Source organism: Ramularia collo-cygni, assembly GCF_900074925.1.
Source record: "Ramularia collo-cygni strain URUG2 genome assembly, contig: RCC_scaffold03, whole genome shotgun sequence".
Taxonomy (NCBI): domain Eukaryota; kingdom Fungi; phylum Ascomycota; class Dothideomycetes; order Mycosphaerellales; family Mycosphaerellaceae; genus Ramularia; species Ramularia collo-cygni.
This window is the reverse complement of record NW_019716257.1, coordinates 692,032-711,313: the sequence shown is the minus strand read 5'-3', so window position 1 is coordinate 711,313 and position 19,282 is coordinate 692,032. Positions and strand designations below refer to the sequence as shown.

At 51.6% G+C, this 19,282-nt stretch overlaps 9 protein-coding genes; 5 read left to right on the top strand and 4 right to left on the bottom strand.

Annotated features, from left to right (window-relative positions):
* Window positions 1-125: 125 nt before the first annotated feature.
* On the top strand, window positions 126-1,255 carry RCC_02630 (related to metallophosphoesterase domain-containing protein 2; the record flags this gene model as incomplete). XM_023767921.1 has 3 exons in its annotated part: window positions 126-575; window positions 624-897; window positions 948-1,255. The coding sequence occupies 3 exons, from the start codon at window positions 126-128 to the stop codon at window positions 1,253-1,255; spliced, it is 1,032 nt and encodes a 343-aa protein (XP_023623689.1).
* Window positions 1,256-2,779: 1,524 nt separating this feature from the next.
* On the top strand, window positions 2,780-4,969 carry RCC_02629 (related to protein kinase; the record flags this gene model as incomplete). XM_023767920.1 has 3 exons in its annotated part: window positions 2,780-2,859; window positions 2,910-3,526; window positions 3,585-4,969. 3 exons carry the CDS (start codon window positions 2,780-2,782, stop codon window positions 4,967-4,969), a joined length of 2,082 nt encoding a protein of 693 aa, XP_023623688.1.
* A 1,439-nt stretch (window positions 4,970-6,408) lies between these two features.
* Window positions 6,409-8,534, top strand: RCC_02628 (related to oxidoreductase, FAD-binding; the record flags this gene model as incomplete). XM_023767919.1 has 5 exons in its annotated part: window positions 6,409-6,444; window positions 6,514-6,581; window positions 6,638-6,924; window positions 6,981-7,577; window positions 7,702-8,534. The coding sequence occupies 5 exons, from the start codon at window positions 6,409-6,411 to the stop codon at window positions 8,532-8,534; spliced, it is 1,821 nt and encodes a 606-aa protein (XP_023623687.1).
* A 416-nt stretch (window positions 8,535-8,950) lies between these two features.
* On the bottom strand, window positions 8,951-9,399 carry RCC_02627 (uncharacterized protein; the record flags this gene model as incomplete). XM_023767918.1 has 3 exons in its annotated part: window positions 8,951-9,123; window positions 9,175-9,190; window positions 9,256-9,399. The coding sequence occupies 3 exons, from the start codon at window positions 9,397-9,399 to the stop codon at window positions 8,951-8,953; spliced, it is 333 nt and encodes a 110-aa protein (XP_023623686.1).
* A 249-nt stretch (window positions 9,400-9,648) lies between these two features.
* Window positions 9,649-10,029, top strand: RCC_02626 (probable COX12-cytochrome-c oxidase, subunit VIB; the record flags this gene model as incomplete). XM_023767917.1 has 3 exons in its annotated part: window positions 9,649-9,700; window positions 9,757-9,869; window positions 9,931-10,029. 3 exons carry the CDS (start codon window positions 9,649-9,651, stop codon window positions 10,027-10,029), a joined length of 264 nt encoding a protein of 87 aa, XP_023623685.1.
* Window positions 10,030-10,651: 622 nt separating this feature from the next.
* RCC_02625 (probable agmatinase) lies at window positions 10,652-12,262 on the bottom strand (the record flags this gene model as incomplete). XM_023767916.1 has 7 exons in its annotated part: window positions 10,652-10,782; window positions 10,868-11,559; window positions 11,662-11,706; window positions 11,766-11,799; window positions 11,861-11,917; window positions 11,969-12,065; window positions 12,125-12,262. The coding sequence occupies 7 exons, from the start codon at window positions 12,260-12,262 to the stop codon at window positions 10,652-10,654; spliced, it is 1,194 nt and encodes a 397-aa protein (XP_023623684.1).
* A 629-nt stretch (window positions 12,263-12,891) lies between these two features.
* Window positions 12,892-14,640, bottom strand: RCC_02624 (probable uncharacterized membrane protein, predicted efflux pump; the record flags this gene model as incomplete). XM_023767915.1 has 4 exons in its annotated part: window positions 12,892-13,175; window positions 13,238-13,505; window positions 13,572-13,938; window positions 14,003-14,640. The coding sequence occupies 4 exons, from the start codon at window positions 14,638-14,640 to the stop codon at window positions 12,892-12,894; spliced, it is 1,557 nt and encodes a 518-aa protein (XP_023623683.1).
* Window positions 14,641-15,737: 1,097 nt separating this feature from the next.
* Window positions 15,738-17,554, bottom strand: RCC_02623 (uncharacterized protein; the record flags this gene model as incomplete). XM_023767914.1 has 5 exons in its annotated part: window positions 15,738-16,635; window positions 16,689-16,854; window positions 16,907-16,928; window positions 16,985-17,313; window positions 17,371-17,554. The coding sequence occupies 5 exons, from the start codon at window positions 17,552-17,554 to the stop codon at window positions 15,738-15,740; spliced, it is 1,599 nt and encodes a 532-aa protein (XP_023623682.1).
* A 373-nt stretch (window positions 17,555-17,927) lies between these two features.
* On the top strand, window positions 17,928-19,282 carry RCC_02621 (uncharacterized protein; the record flags this gene model as incomplete). Of its 3 annotated transcripts, none has more annotated exons than XM_023767911.1 (2): window positions 17,928-17,932; window positions 18,247-19,282. In XM_023767911.1, the coding sequence occupies 2 exons, from the start codon at window positions 17,928-17,930 to the stop codon at window positions 19,280-19,282; spliced, it is 1,041 nt and encodes a 346-aa protein (XP_023623679.1). The 3 variants fall into 3 exon arrangements, with proteins under 3 accessions (XP_023623679.1, XP_023623680.1, XP_023623681.1); XM_023767912.1 differs by lacking the exon at window positions 17,928-17,932 and adding an exon at window positions 17,985-18,087 and having other exon boundaries at window positions 18,249-19,282; XM_023767913.1 differs by lacking the exon at window positions 17,928-17,932 and adding an exon at window positions 18,158-18,198.

Sequence of the window (19,282 nt, the reverse complement as noted above, 5' to 3'; positions counted from 1 at the left end):
GGATGCCGAAAGCCGAAAGCTGGAAATGGCTCCTGGACTACCCTGGAACATCAACCTACGACGGCGACTACGAACATCGAACCATCGTCACCGTGATAGTTCTCGGTCGGCCCGCATTTTCCATTATGACAGCCACAGTCAAGACRAGAGTGCTCATCGTATCAGACACGCATTGCGCTTCGTTGTCGGGAGAAGGACACGATGCTGCTTCGCCGTTCTCATCCCCCTTGCCCGAGTGCGATTTACTCATCCACTGCGGTGACTTAACGCATGAAGGAACGATGGGACAGTATCACCATACGCTCGACATGTTGAAGGAGATTAATGCTCCCGTCAAGCTTGTTATTGCAGGCAACCACGATCTCTCGCTTGACATAGACTATGTCCTCGGCCACAAGAAGAATCAAACCAAGGTCGAGGYAGATCATCAAGTAAAGCAGGCAAGAGACCTTTGGACCGCTCCGTCTGGGCGTGCTAAGCTGGAAGGTATTACCTTTCTCGATGAAGGTGTCCATCACATCCGCTTGGACAACGGAGCGTTCGTCAAACTCTATGCGTCTCCCTACACACCAGAAGTAAGTTTGCACATGTGATTCTTGGCATGCATCGCCAACAATCAGCAGTTCTGTGACTGGGGATTTCCTTATAAGAAGATGGAAGATCGATTCAACTTACCAGCAGATTCACTGTCTGATGCTACCAACATCGCATCTTGTCCCGTTCCCGCCTTTACCTCTGCGGAAGGTCCAATCGATGTGTTGATCACTCATGGACCGCCATATGCTCGCATGGACACGACTGATCGTGGCCAAGCTGCTGGATGCCCTCACCTTCTTCTTGCTACTATGAAGAGTCGACCATTGCTCCATTGCTTTGGACATATTCATGAAGGATGGGGTAGGTGCTCAGAGCGAAACGCCTTTTCATCAGAACTAACGAGCCCGCAGGAGCAGAGAGAGTGGTCTGGTCCCCTCACGCCAACGACGTAGCTGCCAGCTCAACCTCCACCGATGCGTGGAGAAAAGGTGCGTGGAAAGCAGGTGTCGTTGATGAAGGTAAAAGTGTCGCTACTGTCATTCCACACCTCGAGAGCGCTCGCGAGCACCACGCCGTCTTTGTGGACGCGTCAAACGATTCGGGCAATGGTTTGAAGCGTGGAGAGGAGACTCTCATGGTCAATGCTGCCATCATGAACTTACAATATAGCCCGAGCAACGCACCTTTTGTTGTGGATCTCGACCTGCCGAAGGCTTGAGGAGGTTTGATACTCGCATTCCCATTGAGAAGGAGTGCGAACGCGGTGAGATAGCGTCTGGGAGTGCACTTTCTCTCTAGGGGCGCCCACGTAAGCAGTGAATGTAGCTCACAGCTTCAAATCGATCATGGTCGATATTGTTCTTGATGCAAACATCGGTCATACCACTCGTTACCTACGTGTAGCTAATGCGCTCTAGCAAGAGTATACTCCATATTGTACTCTCTCCAGAGGTGCTCACAATTGGATTCTTTCAAAGCTGTCATTGCTTCTGGAATTTCAATAGACCGTCTCAAGCGTATGATCACGGCTGAAATAACGGAAATTTGTTGATTGTGTAAGGTAGCAAGCGTCTCGCTCTACCCTTCACTGCGGGTTCTAGACGCCCCGCCTCTTATAACTCCTCCCGAGTCGGTACTTGACGATCTTCAATGATTGCCTTTGCGCGCTCAAGCCTCACCCCGCACATACATGCAGCCAAGAGCAGAGTCTCTAGCGGGGCTTGCGGGGATTCCCCATAATCTGGCCCAGATCGCATTCGGTGCGTCTATATGGTCGGGACCATAGCCTGGCGGTCGAACTGTTCTCGCGCTTAGGTGACGTAGCAGCAGTGATTGCTTCCTCATAAGCCGTGGTTTGATGGTCCTATATCTCTTGCAATAGAGACCGGATGGTCGGAGCTGCATCAACCTTGATCTCGCAGCCAAAGGAGACACACATATCCGCATAGTGTCAGATGTATTTCGGGATACAGTGCAGCTCACCTCCCATTCCGAAATTGTGAGGGCTTGAGTGAAGGTTGAGGCGAGGGGCTCTCGTTGTGACAGCTTCATGCGACCATCGCGTTGTTTCGCAAGCTGCCCGTAATGCCCGGGCTCTGCAGAATGTTCGCGAACGAGCAGGTAGGTAGTTTTGTTTCAGCGTGTGAAATACTAGTCAGCAGCATTTGCACCTTGTTTCTTGATTGTTCCATCGGAGTCTTCGATTGGCTATTAGGACAAGGTAAGAGGAATGCCACGGTATGAGCAGTGCTTGGGTAGCTAATGCAGTGACTACGCGTATAATGCACGGTAGCCGTATCAGTTGCATCTACGGTCGTGCGGCCGTGGATGTGGGCAGCTTCTGTCGCTTGGACACATGTGAAGATTGATGCACGGGGCGGTAAACGATAATGCTGAAGTACCCCCCAAGGAAGGGACGAGGGAAGCAAGGAAGGAGAAGCCTTGGAGAGCCGAGATGGAGCCGAGATGCGCCGACCTCGCCTCTTCTCCGCTATTGTTCCTTTGCGAAGTGACGCCTACTGTTGTGTCGCTTGACCCAAACACAAGCAAGCACAGGAATCCGATAGCTCACACGAGTTGCAATTGTTGTCTGTAATGTTATTCAACGGTTGCAGAAAAGAGGCAGCTGGCTTGGCGCCTTGCTGATGCATACATTTCCTTGCGACGCGTGCACTGTCATCAACACATTTCCTTTCTTCAACTTCGACACCCCAACCCTGAGCATGCGGATTTACTCGGACGCATGGCCGACCTACCGCCACAATATGCGAGACAGATGTCGCTAATTCCTTACGCTCATGATTCCCACCGCGAGGTTGTCCTGTATGTCAGTGCTCCACCTAGCAAAGACTCCACGCTGACCAGCGAACCAGGCGACGAGGCAGCTCTGTAGTGGTATACGATTCAGACTCGAGACTGCTATCTGTTCGCGATGTATCCGAACAATTTGTCGAGCTAGCGGACTGTCCGTACTGCCAAAGACCACTTCGCGACAGAGATGCCCCGGATGAGGATGAGCGCACCAGCCATAGGTACGGTCCCGATCGGCCTTTCGTGGACCCGGATTACTTCTCAATGCTCGCGGCCAGTCAGAGACCTTCGCCATCAGTATCTGGGGAGTCCACGCCAAGCAGACGTTTCCACCCGGCGCTGAGATCAGGGAGATCCAGAGACGTTAGCGGTTCGACGGGCCCGCCAACTGGAGCAGAGTTTGTGGGTAGCGAGCCAGCATCGTCCACTGGACAGGGAATTAGTGCGTCTGCCTTTTCGCCTGGCTACTTTCAACAGTTCTTCAGAGAAGAACGCGAGCTCGGTCGGGGTGGCAACGGTGTTGTGCTGCTGGTTGAGCATGTCATCGATGGCGTTTCCTTGGGCTCCTTTGCATGTAAGAGGATTCCGGTGGGAAACAGCAAGCAATACTTCGAAAAAGTCATTATTGAGGTCAGACTGCTGCAAAACATTCCGCACAAGCATCTTGTGGCGTATCATTGTATGATTGACAGGATCCCTCTTCACACCTTGTCTGAAAATGCTAACAATGGGCCTAGGGACCTGGTTAGAGGATCATCAGCCTTCCAAGTTCGGGCCCAGCATACCATGTCTCTGGATTCTGCAGGACTACTGTAATGGTGGTGACCTACACCGACACGTTTTGGGTCCCAGACAGAGCCAGTCTGCTACCGAGAAGCTCAAAGAGAAAGTGCGTCGAAGGTCAAAGGGTGATGCCACTCCACCCGTAGATCTGAGAGGCCGCAGTCGACTGTCCTTTGAAGAGATATTCTCATACTTTCGTGACATCACATCTGGCTTGCATCACCTGCACACGAAAGGTTACATACACCGGGATCTTAAGCCGAGCAACTGTCTGTTGCAGCGGGATGGAGGACGAACCAGGGTGTTGATTTCTGACTTTGGTGAAGTGCAAGCTGCCGGAGCCCTCCGTGGTTCTACCGGTGCTACCGGCACCATCTCCTACTGTGCGCCAGAGGTACTCCAGCGAGGAGCTGACGGGTCGCTTGGGAACTTCACAACGAAAAGTGACATTTTCTCACTTGGGATGGTCGTCTTCTTCATGTGCTTTGGTCGATTGCCATACGTCAACGTAGACGATGAATCGGAAGAGAACGAGGACTTTGATCAACTTCGGTATGAGATCATTCAATGGACTGGATTCAACGAAGAAGCCCGCACCAGGCCCGATCTACCCGAGAAGCTTTACAGGTTCTTGAAGAGACTACTCTCAGTAAACCCGTCAGACAGACCGAGTACCGAAGAAATTCTGGCGAGCATCAAAGGTGGGGTATCGCATGGCGACGGTGAATGGTCGTTTGAGGAATATGACGACTACAGGCCTCGAGTCTCCAGTGTTGATTCTCCGGCGGCGAAGGTCTCCTCGCGCAAGCAGCAGCCTTCCTTCACAGCACGACCAGGGCTTGGCTCACCAGTCAGGCACAGATCCAGCAACGACGTGAATGCCGATCGGCAGGTCGATCATTCTCACGAACGAAGTCGAGCACTCAGTCCGTTGAAGTCAGCTACGAATGCAAGCCTGAGGGAAAACGAGACAGCCACGAAGGAATCTCCGCCATCGTTGCCAAATCCGCGCTTAATGCTGCCCCCGCCTCCGGAACGCCCGATCATCCACGGAATGAGAAGAGCTGTGGCGCATCCCAGCGCAGAAATCGCACGCAAGATCGCGCTCTTCTTTGCCAAGTTGCTGTCACTGTCGCTGCCGTGTAACCCATACGCTACGAAACAGTGGGTCCTGTATCCTCTTCTGGGACTGGCGGCGCTTGATCTGGGACTTACAGACATCACTTTGCAACAGTCTTTCACCTTGGTGGTCGTCCACGTGGCCGTCGTACTGCTTGCGTCCCAGCGTGGTAGTCTTTGCCAAATCAGTGGCAAGRGCGTGCTTTGGGATACCGTTTGATGAGCCGGCATCATGTTAGGAAGACGTGAGATGTTAGGGAGTGGCCAGAATTCGAGTCGACTGAAGCGCTTTTATCGCAGTAGCTGATGAAAGCTTTCGAGACCTCGGATATGAGGACACAAAAACGCCACCATTGCAAGATGCCACAGATCCCCCACCCTACCTATGCTGTCGCCTTCCAAACAGCTTATGTTGGCTGACAACCCCAGCCTCTTTACGATCGACCGCGTATTACGCACGACACGGATTGACCGGGAAAATATCCCGGAGACCTGCGGAAGGCGCTTCGGCTGGCCACCGAGCTTCCATGGAAACCGACCAACACGATGCTGCCCGTCCACCTGTCATTGCTGTTCATGAACAATCGAACAATCGAGCAAAGATACGACCATGGAAGATAACGAAGACATCATTTAGAATTCTCCTTCATCCATTATTCAAGATCTCCTCTACCAATATTTCTTACTGTCCAGTCGTGGATCGTCCAATGGCGTAAAACCAAGTGCCATCTTCAAAAAGGAAATTTCCAAAGCTGGTCTCGGGAAATTTGCACTCTTTTCTCGCACTCCTTCTCGTACACTGATTATAAATTAGCACGACCGTCATCAATTCTCAATCGTGATGAGTGTCATCTGCGCACCTCAAGTCGTAGGCGACATCATTCCTACCTCTCTTACCGACCCTGAACACGCTATTTTCACCATCTTCAACTCCTGCAAGTTCCGACTTCCTTGCGCTGGAGCGCACACAGTGGTTCAACTTCTCGCGCATTTTGAGGCTTAGGCACTGCATCTTACCCACACGCTTAGGGTCGAGGCCACTGTTATCGGGCCTAGAGGACTAGCAGTGTTCCCGGAACCCCGAAGCTCAGCAGCTGCATTGAGCGAGAAAGAGCGAGAACAGGCAATATCGGAGCTTGCGGTCGTTGTATCCCACTTGGACATCGTAGTCAAGCCATTGATTGGTGACGGGTCTACTTATATCAGACCGGAACGTATGTTCAGAAATCACCCTGGCCGTGGCTACACCATTGCCATCAGCACCTGCCATCTCGAGAGTATCGACGAAGCCTTCAAAAACGAAAATGTCATGGCACAGCAATACTGGATGTTTAGCCTCGCCCACAATACAATGGTAACTAGCCTTCTTGGCGGAAACTTTAATGGTGAAGTAAATGAAATAAAAACATGACGATTAAAACACCGTATAAGCTCGTGCCTCTCAGTTGATCACCACGTGTCTATATTTTGACGATATTTTCAGGATATCCTGCAGCTTATCTTTGTGGTCGTGATTCACGGTCACGCAGGCGAAATTAGGCTTCTGCTTACTGAGCGATCTTGTTCATCCTCCCTCGGGTAGCAGTGACTTCCAATCAACATCAAACTATATATCTCCAACCGAAAAACGAGGCCGCGAGGGTAGCAAGCCAGATCATAATGGCGTTTTTCCAAGAAATGCCATGGCACGAAGGGGTGAGGTCGCTTGAAGTCGCCATTGGCCGAAGGCATTACTGTAGCTGATGAGACGCCAAAACATAACAGGAGGAGAAGATGTCCCGAGCGATGGAAATCCCAACAATGGACAACCCAACAGTCCCAGCGCTGTCTCCGTGAGCATCTGCATAGTTCAGTAGGAATTCGATGTCTTTTCTGATCATTCATTCAGCCAGCTTTCCAATCATCTCCAGATCGCCCCGCTCATATCCATTGGAACTGTTGACAAACAAGGACGACCTTGGACGACACTGTGGGGAGGAGAGCGAGGAATGGCTCGACCTCTTGGCGGTGGGATTATCGGCATCAGAACTCCAATTACGGGTAAATTCGATCCTGTAGTTGAGGAGCTCGTAGGACAGGATCCATCGAATCAAGCAGTGAAAGAAGAGGGGAGCAGATCCATGGTCAGTGGCCTGACGATCGACTTGGTTTCGCGAAAGAGAGTCAAGATGTATGGTTTGTAACATCAAACATGACCGACTGATGCGACATCCTACTGACATCCGATCAAGGCCGTATGATGGCAGGAGTTCTTGGGATGAGAGACGATGAAGTCACTGGGCAGAGCGTGTCCATTGCAGAAATCCAACTTGTGTTGAAGATCGAACAGTCACTTGGAAATTGCCCGAAATACCTCAACAGCAAGGTCATTGAGCCTGCAGTATCTAGCCCGGAACTGATATCGGACTCGCCGCGATTACCCCCACCGGCACTGGAGCTCCTCGCCAAAGCAGATCTCTTCTTTGTCTCGAGCGCGCAGCATGACACAGACATGGACACAAATCACCGAGGAGGCCCTCCAGGCTTCCTCAGAGTCGATTCGAACGAAGAGGGGGGAGCAGTCGTGTACTGGCCGGAGTATAGTGGCAATCGACTGTATCAAACACTGGGAAATCTAATGATCAATCCACTGGCTGGAATCTGCGTTCCCGACTTTGACACCGGCGATATGCTGTATCTGACTGGAAAGACGGAAATCCTAGTTGGCCAAGACGCCGCCGCTGTCTTGCCGCGATCGAATCTATGTGTAAAGCTCACAACTACTGCCGCGCGATTCGTGACCCACGCATTGCCATTTCGTGGAAAGCCCGGAGAAAGTTCACCTTACAGTGAGTTCATCGATCTTCGATGTTTGGTAGGCCGAGCATGAGCATCCATCTCCAAATTTGCTCGCTCCATTACTTCTCTTCACCCCTGATCAATCGACACCACTAATCACCTCCTCGTCTCCAGACCCCACTGTCCGCTATCTCGCCTCTGAGAAGCTGTCAAAGCAGCCCCGAGACGAGAAGTTGCAGCAAGCCACACTTGTCAGTCAAACCGTTCTTACTCCAACAATATCCAGATTCCGCTTCAGTCTGGAGAACACGGCGATCTATACGCCTGGGCAATACGTAACTCTCGACTTTTCTAGACATCTCGACAATGGATACGAACATATGAACGACTACGATCCACAGAGCCTGAACGATGATTTCGTGCGGACGTTCACTGTTAGTAGCCTGCCAGGCGATCCTCCGAACCCAGTCCGTGATTTAAAGGACGATGAGTTTGAGATCACAGTGCGAAAAGTTGGTGTCGCGACAAATTTGTTGTTTCAGCATCGGATCAATGATAGGGTCCCCTTTGAGATTGGTGTCAAAGGGTTTGGCGGGGAATTCGAGGTGCAGCAGAGGGACGAGAAGGAGAGTATATGTTTCTTGGCTGCGGGTGTTGGCATCACGCCGATATTACCTTCGCTGTATTCAATGGATTTCCAGAGGCTGAAGTTGCTGTGGACAATCCGAGAGCAGGACGTCGGACTGGTGCTGGACGTTTTGGACAGGCATCCTGGACTTGGAGAGGTGACTGAGGTATTTCTCACTGGCATCGAGAAAGGACGTACAGAAATGGCCAAGAACGTCGAGGAGAGAGGTGCAAGGGTGAGTTTGAGACGATTGCAAAGAGAGGATGTTGAGGGACGGAAGGCTTCAAGATTTTACCTGTGTACAGCTCTTCCTCTGAGGAGGCAGCTTAGTGAGTGGCTCACGGGACAGGAGGTTGTCTTTGAGGATTTCAACTTTTAGGTCCAAAATGGATGGATTTTATGGCCAATGTCTCCTGGCGTCGAAGCGCTGCAAGATCGACCGTGCTGAGCGTGACCATATTCTGCGTAGCGAGTTGTGAACCTGAGGATCAGTTCACCCGACGCCAACGTGGCTCTCTGCGTGGTATCCGGATTTGATGCAGCTAACAGCAGACACCGTGGCAGGGCGCAAGTGCTGGAATCGATAGAAAATGCTCACAAGGTACTATGTCCTCACATACCCATGGGCGATACGTTCAGGTCAGGTTGAAGTACTTCACAGCACACTTCGCAACCAAAGATGTTCCAACCCTCTCAAAAAGACCTATCGTATTTCAATCTCATGCTTCTGGATCCTGTACAATACATCTTCCGCCGCAGTCTCCTCCCTCAATCACTCCCGTCAGCCTTATCGCCCTAGTGATCGGCCTGCTTTCCTTGCCTCGACAGGCGCAAAGTCTTGTCGGTGGTGAGCTTGCGGCCTATGGAGTATACGGCAGCGAAGATAGCGGCAGCCAGGACAACACCAAGGGGGATCAACTCTGGGGGGATCTTCTTGAGCGTTCGCAGACGCTGGGAAATGGTGTGTGCTGTATAGATGTTAGGTGGTGCTCATGTGAACAGAAAGGGAATTGGCGCACCGGCTTGCTCTTCYTTCTGTGAGAGATGTTAGCAATTTCTCATCCGCACGCTCAATGTCTGGGGGATTGGATTGCTCGTACAGGAACGACCATTCGCTTGGGGGTAGATTTGAAGCCCCTCGCCGGCTGCATGCGGAGCATAGGCACAGCTCGGGAGCGGAGCATTGAGGTTGGCGCGGACTGAGCGCGCAGCATGTTGGCGGCCAGAAAGCGGGTGGACTGCATGGCGACAGCTGGTGTAGGATGGAGGGTTGGAGAGATGGAGGAGGGTGTCGTCGACGGTGCTGTTGTGAGGGAACAGCACAAGGCGAGGTCTCAGAGCCGAACGCACGTGATTGGCTGAAGCTGATGACCTTCCACGACTTCATCACCACTCTCGCCATAACTTATAGCACCCACGCCCGCTTCCCCTCCCGCGCCAACCACCACACCCACTCTTCCAAACAACCAAACACCCGCCAAATCACCGCAATCATGTCCGACGATGAGGAGCGCGTAACCATGCCGTTCAAGTTTGTGACGGCCGGTCAGTGCCGCCGCCACCGCCGCCAATGCCGCACTCCTACTGACCTCCCTCCACAGGCTTTGACGCCCGCTTTCCAAACCAGAACCAGACCAAGCACTGCTGGCAAAACTACGTCGACTACCACAAGTGCATTCTGGCCAAGGGAGAGGACTTCAAGCCTTGCCGCCAGGTACGTTCGCTCCGAATACGCACGTGGATGTGAGGCGAGGACGAGCATTAACACGCTGCAGTTTTACCTCGCTTACCGATCGCTTTGCCCAATCGGCTGGACGACTAGATGGGACGACCAGCGGGAGAATGGTACTTTCCCTTCGAGGCTGGACCAGTAGATTGACTGGAGACGAGCATGGGGGCGAGGAACTATAYGGATGAAGGAGATTGGTACATGGAAGTGCGAGGATGAGGATGCGTCAGGAGCTTGCTGCAGCAGCTTTGCGGGAGAGGGCGTAGCTCTTGAATGCAAAGTTCGTGTACATATACGGCACCGAGGACTGTGAATCTATGGCAGAGATACAAGTGTGGCGTTTGGCGCACATCTCTTCCCCGTATCACCCAGGCTTCGCTCGCAAAAGCAATCACCCCGATGCTCATTTCGTACAGATCAGTACTCTCCTTGGACGGGCAAGAAAGTTGACAGTGGCGGCTTCTTACGGTCGTCGTGTAAATGGGTATTCCACAACTGACCAGAAGTAGTTCACTCCACTCGCAGAAGCACATATAACCGCAAGAAGACAGCACCTCATATCGACTTTGTACCGCACGAGAAGACTCCATTCTCCTATCATCGAGCTATCCTAGACAAGGCATGACGACATGACGATCCAAACAGTCGACCATCTCGTAGTCTGGATATACCGACGACGCTTCCTACCCGACCAACCACACAACATATCAACCTCGCCGCCGACTCCACGCTAACATCCTTCGACAAACACACGTTCCCCGACCACTTTACAAGTCTGTCTTGACGTTCGCGCCATTCTTGGCCACTGTAAGGGGGCCGTTCATAACCATCAGAGTCATGACCTCATACAGCGTATCAGCCGCTGCCATGGTCGTCAACTCGGCATTGGTATCGTAAGCTACAAAAAGTGGTCAGCTTCTCTCACTCTCGCATCAAAGAGTATCTCAACGCATAGGCACGTTGGCTTCTGCTCTAAAACTCACCAGGTGCGACCTCCACGATATCAGCAGCCACAATGTTGATACCCTTCAGTCCACGGACGATGGTGCGAAGCTCACGAGTAGACCACCCGCCAGTTTCAGGAGTTCCCGTCGCTGGCGCGAATGCTGGATCCAGCGTGTCGATGTCAATGGAGAGGTAGACCGGATTCTCGTGTCCAACGCGGTCATGGATCTTCTTGATGAWACCCTCGGTGCCAATGGTGTCAATCTCGCGAGCCTCAGAGATCTGGAAGCCGCAGTACCCATCATTCTCATAATCGGAAAGACCAGAGAGCGTCGTGCGGATGCCAGCGTGGATGTTGGTGTCGTTGCGGAGTAGGCCTTCCTCCGCTGCGTGGAAGAAATAGGTACCGTGGTTGATTGAGGCTTGCTTGCTCGGAGCTCCGCCGAAGACCTTTGGGCGCCAGGTGTCCAAGTGCGAGTCGAAATGGATGACGGTGATGGGGCCATACGCTCTGTTCATGCTCCTCAGCAGTGGGAGAGTGATGGTGTGATCTCCGCCTAAGGTTATCACTCGTGGCAGGGTCTTGCCATGCTTGGAGATGCCTGGCTCTTTTGCAGCAGTCTCTGGATCCCTCATCAGGATACTGTTGTGTCCTTCTTCGATCTGGTGGAGAGCCCAAGCATTGTCGTAAGATGTCACGGGAATGTCACCGCAATCGATAATCTTGGCCCTGTGAAGTATCAGCCAATCTACCAGAGCGTACCTTGCCGATGGAGGGCTTCTGTAGGAGCTCGGATGTTGGACCCATCCTTGGACGAAGCAGTCGACTTACCAATCGGCGAACGGGTTCGCAGCCAAAGGAACATTGTATCCACCACTGAAGCGCACCTTGCGTGAGCCTCATGTCATCATTTATTGTAAGCCAAATGCACGTACTAGAGATTGAGTCTGCGACTACCTTGTCGGATTCCTGCCAACAATGCACCGTCAGCTTGACACCTTCTTTGAGAAGCGGAGTCTGGGAGACGAACCCGATGGACCGAAACGAGCTCCTGGTCGGTACGAAGTGCCAGTGTCGAACGGAGCGCCTAAAACAAGATTAACATAAACCACTTATCGTCAAACGTCCCGAGACAAACCGATGAACGCAATGTCATATTTCTCATCCAGACTGGATAGGCAGGGCGAATAAGGCAAGCGGCCGAAGGTGCTGATGCCAGAGAAGACAGAATCGGCCTGGATTAAGAAAATTGAGCAATCAGCAAAATCACCACCCTTCGCTCGCCCTCGCCTACCTGAGTACCGCCATCTCCAGGCAGCGTGTTGTACCACAAGCTCTTATGAGGACCCGCAATGGGCTCCTGCTCGTGATCACCATGAGCCTGGACGGTTGCTGCGAGAGCAAAGACAGGGAGGAGGAGGGACTTCATCATTTTTTGATAGGTAGGTAGGTAGGTTGAGAAGGGGAAAAAAACCGTTCTTCGATTGAGAGGAAGAGGACGGGGACTTTCAATGCTTTTACCTTACTCTCTCACGAGCTCGCGTCCCCCATCGCGTCGGGAAACTAATTGCAACTTTTACGATGGACCATGCATGACCAGATGCAATAGCTTCCCCCTCCCCAGAGCTTTCGGCCAGGAACTTTTTCCCCAGCTCGCCAATGCATACGCACCTGCATAATCTTTTGCCGATTGGGAGAGATAGGCGAAGCTCTCTCTTCTGGGGGGGGGAAAGGGCTGAAGATCGGGATTTTTTGGGGCTGCTGCTCRTGATTACGTAGCTGGGGTTCTATGGTCTGGTCTGGGGTCCGGGTATGTATCTATGTATTATCGCTGCTTATCAATGATGATGAGAGGCACTTGTTCGAATTCAGCTCTTGATCACGATGCTGAGCGGGGGAACAAAAAAATACGATGTGTTGCGTTGTTAGAAGTTCCGGGGAGGAACCTGTGGCTGGGCGTTTTCAATTCGCCCCCTTTCACATGATGCGAAATTTTCTATCAACTCATCATCGCCAAAAAAGAACTACCTACCTCAAAAAAAGTCCCGCTCATGTGCCTGCCTACACATCCCTCCCCCCTCCCATCTCAACCCTCTCAGAAGAATCCATACGCAAAAACGCATTAGAAATCTGCTTCTCCCAATCACTAAATCCCACAATCAACCATTCCAACGACCCCACAATATACAAAGCAATACATTGTCCGACCCAAAGCCCCCCAAGACCCCAACCATGAAAAGCAAGGTAGATTCCTAGAGGTAATGCGCCGCAGTAATAACTCAGAATATTAACTGCTGCACCGACGTGTTGTCGTCCCATACCGCGTAGAGCACCGCCGCAAGAACCTGCGATATTTGTCAGTTGGGAAAGGGAGAATTTTCTCATGTTGATGAAGTTAGGTACGCACCGTTTAAGCCATCTGCGATTTGGAATAGTGCGACGTAGGGGAGGACTTTGGCTGTTAGTTTTATAACTGCTTCGTCGTCGTTGAACAGCCGCGCGAAATTCTCTTTTGTGGCCATTAGGATTGTGAGTACGACGGCGCCTAGGATCATGGATAACCATGCAGAAGTATTGGCGGCCAAAGCAGCTCCTTTGGCATTTTTGGCTCCTAGTAAATTGCCTATTCGGGCTGAAGTAGCGACTCCGACGCCGAAGGGAATGGTATTCATGACCTTGGTAGCCGTTAGCTTATTTATCTAGTTTCAAAGTTGGGGAATTGAATGAGCGAGAGAACTCACTTGATCCGCTGTCATGATAACACTTTGACTCGCGAGGGAAACAGTACCCAATTGTCCAGCAACAATCGCGACGATTTCAAAAGCCCACCATTCTGTTCCCACGTGTACAACACCCAGCAATGCGATTCGTGTAAAGGAGCCGATGTTATCGAAAGCTTTGCGATTGAAACCTCCCCAGCATTCGTAGCCGGATATGAAGCGTGTGTAGGCGAGTAGGAGGAGGAAGGAGAGCCAGTAGGAGATTCCTGTGGCGATGGGAGCTCCGAAGAGACCCCAGTTGAAAGTGTAGATGAAGAGGTAATTGAGTCCCGCGTTGAGTGGGGAGGTTATGAGGAGGATATATGTGCCGGGGCGCATGATACCTTGTCTGTTGTTGTGCGATTATTATCAGGAGGTGGTGCATATGTGTCTTTCAGGAGTGGAAGACTTACGCTTGCAGGTACTTTTTCATACATTCAAAGTAAATGTATCCCAGGCCACCAGGTATAAGCACCGTTAAGAATTTGGCGGAATCCYGAGCAATGTATTCTTCCTGTCCCAGGGCTCGGAAAACTGGCGCAGAGAATAGCCAGAGCACGGCGACGGGCACGTAGAAGACGGTAAGCACAAGGAATGCTCGCTGGAGGATGATACCGAGATCATGCTTATTCTTGCTTCCGGTAAAGGATGCAGATGCAAGTGTATCGATTGCTGTCGTGCCTCCCATGCCAATTAGCCATGCGGAAGCCATTGCAAACATGTAGCTGAATGCTGYGACTGCTAACGATTCTTGGCTGAGTCGTCCGACGATGAGGACTGAGATGGTTTGGAGACTGTTTTGAAGGGTATAGGCTAGGATGACTGGGATGGAGGCCTTGAAGAGTATCCAGAATTCTGATAGAATACGTTGGGCCTGTGTTCGATCATCGGTGTCATAGTCGTGACTGTCATCCACGGGCTTTGGCAGTAAGGAGGTGGTTTCGTTGGGAGCTTCTCCCGGATCTGAGAGTAATCTTTCATGGTTGTTGTTCTTGATGAAGCTGGGTAACCAGGACCATGTCTTGTATGTCGTTCTTTGATCGCTTGTCATGACTGTTAGGACGATGACTTTGAAATCATATATCGACTGTACGGCTTTGCTGAAGTACTCTATTCCGGACACGAGATACAAACCGTTCAACAAGATGATCTCGGGGTGTTGTGCATTGTTCTTTTTGGGGCAATCAACAGAAGCAGTGAAAACCAGACGCCGAGCAGTAGGCAATCAATTTGATCGAATATGGAGCCATTCTGTCATGCACCACGGAGCTCCACAATGGTCGTAAAATGTAGAAGGGAAAGCCATGGAGATGCGTCGAGCCACAGATAGTCACATCGACTGCCCACTTAACACAGCTTATCGATTTAGTCAGAGATTCCTTCAGACTTTGAAAGGACTTGGGGCTCGCTGACGATTCCAAGCTGCAGGAGCTTCAGCCGTGAGGCTTGAGGCTGATAGATGCTTATCCGGGCATAATTTAAACACGTAATGATCGAGAAAAACATGCAGCTTGAAGTTCCCCAGCGATGATGTGTTGGCGTCAGTTCCGATTTACGATGGCGGTGGAAGTCCTTTTTGGGCAGGTCAATACGTTTATCTGCCAAGCGCTGACTTTTTTTTTTTCTGACGGCCGCGATAATGCCGTATACTTTCTCCTGCTTGGGGGGGAAGTTATACGCACATCCCGCACCCTCACTGTCGGATCTTATTTCTTGTTGAATCGTGGCAGACTATCGTGTTCGTCGACCAAGTCCGATTGCCATGTCATGTGGTACGACGAGGTGGCTTTCACTTGCCCGCAGGTAAGACTAGGCCTATCGCAAGCCAGCTGAACCATGTGTTTCTGCGTCAGCGTGACGGTGGCCGTCTGACCGCCTTGGACGGAGCATGCGGCCTGCTCCAAAGGTACGATCAATTGCGTGATGTGGAAGGAACCAAGCATGTTGACGCGTGGAACTGCGTGAGACCTGCACTTCGACCGACCTTCTCAAACTTTGCGGCTCGGATTGGTCAAGAGCATTGATAAGCTGCAGCTCTGTAGACCTGACATTCGACTTCGCTGCGTCTAGACCTGAGGCCCGGCCCAGATCAGGTCCCTGCAGAGGTGCCCATTAAGTTTGAAATCGTGTTATCGCTCCATGTGTTTCTCACATGTCTTCTCCCTCGCAGATTTCCTTCTCCTGATCCAATCGAACAAAGAAGAGAAGAACTGCAAACAGTCCTGACAGGCCACCGATGCAATAAAAAGGCAAGGCGATCCACCCGCCTCCTAATGATAAGCCTTGAGAGAACAGGCCTRCGAGCAGAGGAGCGCCCGACATAGTACCCACAGTATCTACTATGCTGATGACGGTGTAGACGCGAGCGATATGATGTGCAGGGACCAGAGAGGTGAGAAGACTCCGCACTAGGCACACAGCTCCAACGCCAGAGGACGCAATCGTCAGGCTTATCGCAGCTGTTGGAATGTTGGGGGAGGCCGCTACAAGTATCCATCCTACAGCCAGTAATATCTGCGAGCCTCTTGCCAGATAGAGGTCGTTTGCCTGTCCAGAAAGACTATACTTGTTCGTGATCGCAATTGTGAGATATGGTAGAACGACTGAGAGGAGTACCACTGTCACTCCATTCCGGACGGTAACAAGAAGTGTTGCTTCAGAAAGCGTAAGATTGTAGCGCGTGGAGATGAATTGTAAGAGCAGCTTCGAGATCGATGCCAAGAGGTTGTGGAGGATGAAAGACGCGATCAGAGCCACGACTCGCCAGTCATCAGTCAGGAATGAGAGACCTGATTTCAGCCTCGTCTGCCAGTGGTGTTTATGCTGCATATCACCAGTTTCGGACGAGATCGTCTGGTCGTTGGGAGATTCTTGTCTTCCAACGGGTGGCGACCCTACATCGGCCTGGGGATAAGCGTGTTGGTAGTCCAGAGTTTCTGGTACAAAGAAGAAGGAAACGGTGGCCAGAAGATAGAGCATCGTTCCCAAAAAGCTCGGTATCCATGGACTTGTCTCCATTAGCCACGCCGCGAGCGGAGGCATGAATCTGCGGACAGCAGATTAGCACTCGGTCAATTCAAGGACAGATGAAAAGCGGACAAAGCTGCCGACAGATTGGTGGCTCCCAGTCTCAGGAAAGCTGCTGCCCGTTTTTCGGGAAGTGTCGTATCGGACACTATCACGCAGAGCATTGCAGAAATAACAGTAGTACCGCCACCAAAAAGACACAAGATCGTGTTGAAATAAATGGCGCTGACATCGAAGACTGAATCACGGATCAGTTCAGTATATGGATCTCGAGGTTTGGTGTTGCATACCTTGCCATTTCCACGCGACAAGCTGATTGGAATGGAAGTATCAGCGAAGTCCCTTCTAGTGCCTGCTTGTTTGCTCACCTGTACCCAGCCTGCTCTCAGTGTCACATGTAGCAGGTTCATGAAGACGATTGGCCACCTCCCGAATCTGGGACTGTCGGCGGCCCATCCAAAGGGTATGGCCAGTAGTAAGGCGGGAATTCCGTCAAGCAATTGCCTGTAACCATTGAGCTCCGCGAGCGTATGTTGAACAGCGGCCGTCTTGCACCAGTGTTCATCAACGCCTCCGATCGCTCCAGGACCCGCAACATCCCGGCCAAAGTTGATCTTGGTGGGATCAGATCGCTCGTAGTATCGATAGCATATCACAGACTCCAGGATTCGCGTTTCGGGCGACTCGCTCATCTGATCTGGAGACCTTGTTAGCCACAATCGAGGAGAGAGTGTAAATCTCATGAAAAACATACCGGCAAAGCTGACGAGGAGAACTACCAAAAGGATAATGGTCGATACCGAGCTCGATGACCGGATCCATGAGCGTTTGGGTCGCTTGCGATTGGAATCAGGGGCGAGCAGACGAGAGGTTTCGTTCGGCTCGTCGGAGGGAGCGGAAAGCACCGCTGTGACGGTGGCGCGTCGCTTGGGGGACATGAGGATAGAGGTCACGGCGAGAGCACAGGATCAGAAGCCATCGGGCATGAAATTGTTGATGTATGTTATTGCGAGACGTGTTCCATGTCCATCTATCTCGTTGCCTTGGAACGGGATCGGAGTTCGGAGAAGATGGTGTCTCATCCAAAGAAAGTCCAGTCCGAAAACAGAATCCCTGTCGTCTTGACGACGTATACCACCCTTATCAGTTAACCTTAAGGTAACCTTCCCTTTCTTCATCTCCTCATCACAAGTCAATGCATGAAATGTCCAACGATCGGTTCTCGCTGTAGCTTGGCGAGAATGGACAGCCTTTCAATTTACTGGCGCTGGGGTACTCGAGAGGACCTTGAGCAATCTTCGATGCAAAAAGATGCTGTAAGACCCATCTCATCTTCTTCCTCCCTCTTCCAGAAACTCGATTGCTGCTATGCGTCTCGCTTCTGGCTTGCTGGTCTGTGACTACAAGAAATCAAGCGCTGCTTCCAGCTTTGTATCGAATGTTTGCCATCAACCCACTGTAAATCATACAAGTAAGTGGCCGCCGATGGTCAGGACCACTCCCTCCAACCCTCATCACCACCATCTTCACTCGAACCAAATATGGACACCGACTCAGACCACAGCCAAGAGACAAGCCCAGAGTAATCACCTATTCCTCACCAGACAAGTACCCACTGACATAACAACAGAGTCTTCTTGGACAACATCCTCACCACAATCATCATCGGCGAAGATGAGGAACAATTCCATGTCCACAAGGCCCTTCTCTGCAGCAAATCCGGATACTTTGCAGCTGGCTACGGAACAAACATGAAAGAAGCCACATCTCACAAATTCCACATCACGGACGTCTCACCGCCAGCCTTCCGATCACTGGTAACCTGGCTCTACACAGGCAAAGTATTCCTGAAACCAGGTCAACAGCCAGCACTGCACAAAGTGCCCGAATTTCAAATCGAGCAAAGTGTTGTAGACGAGGAATTCCCCGAACCATGGGATGACCCAGAGTACGATGCCGTTTCAGAAACCCACCCAGAGAAGGACTACGAATACGACGACGATTCTTCAAGCGCCAGTTTTGCGTCCTCCGCATCGTCAGACCAAATCAACATCCCCGTCGAGCGTACGCTTTCACAAGAGCGAGAGGCGAAAATAGTCCATGACCTCTTCCCCAACGCAGACCCGAATGATCTCGACTCCTATCAAATGGAACATCTCATACGACAACAATCCGACTGGACGGAAGAAGCCAACTGGACAGAAGAAGCCGCTCCGTCCCTAGCCAAATGGCAATCCATCCTCGACGCACAGAAGAAGTGGAAGCAGCTCGCAAGGGACGAATCCACACAAGAAAACAGTCAAGAGGAAGACAAAGAAGAAGCTGTCGACAATTTCGATCGACTCCTGGACTTGTACATTGTAGCCGATCGATTCGACGTGCCTCTCCTGCGGCGTGACGCGCTCAATCACCTCGACGCTCAAATGACTGGATACCATATGATCTTGACGGGTCATGCACGGCCCAGCTATGCGTTTGTCATTAAAGCTTATGAGAATCTTCCAGAGGGCTGTGATTTGCGGTCGTGGTTGGTGAATGTTTTCGCTCAGGACTGGTCTCCTGTCGAAGATACTGGGGAGGAGAGACGAGCAGCACGGTGTGAGTTGCCGCGTGACTTTCTATTCGACCTTGCCTCTACGCTCGCGGAGCGTGGTTTGGCTCCGTAG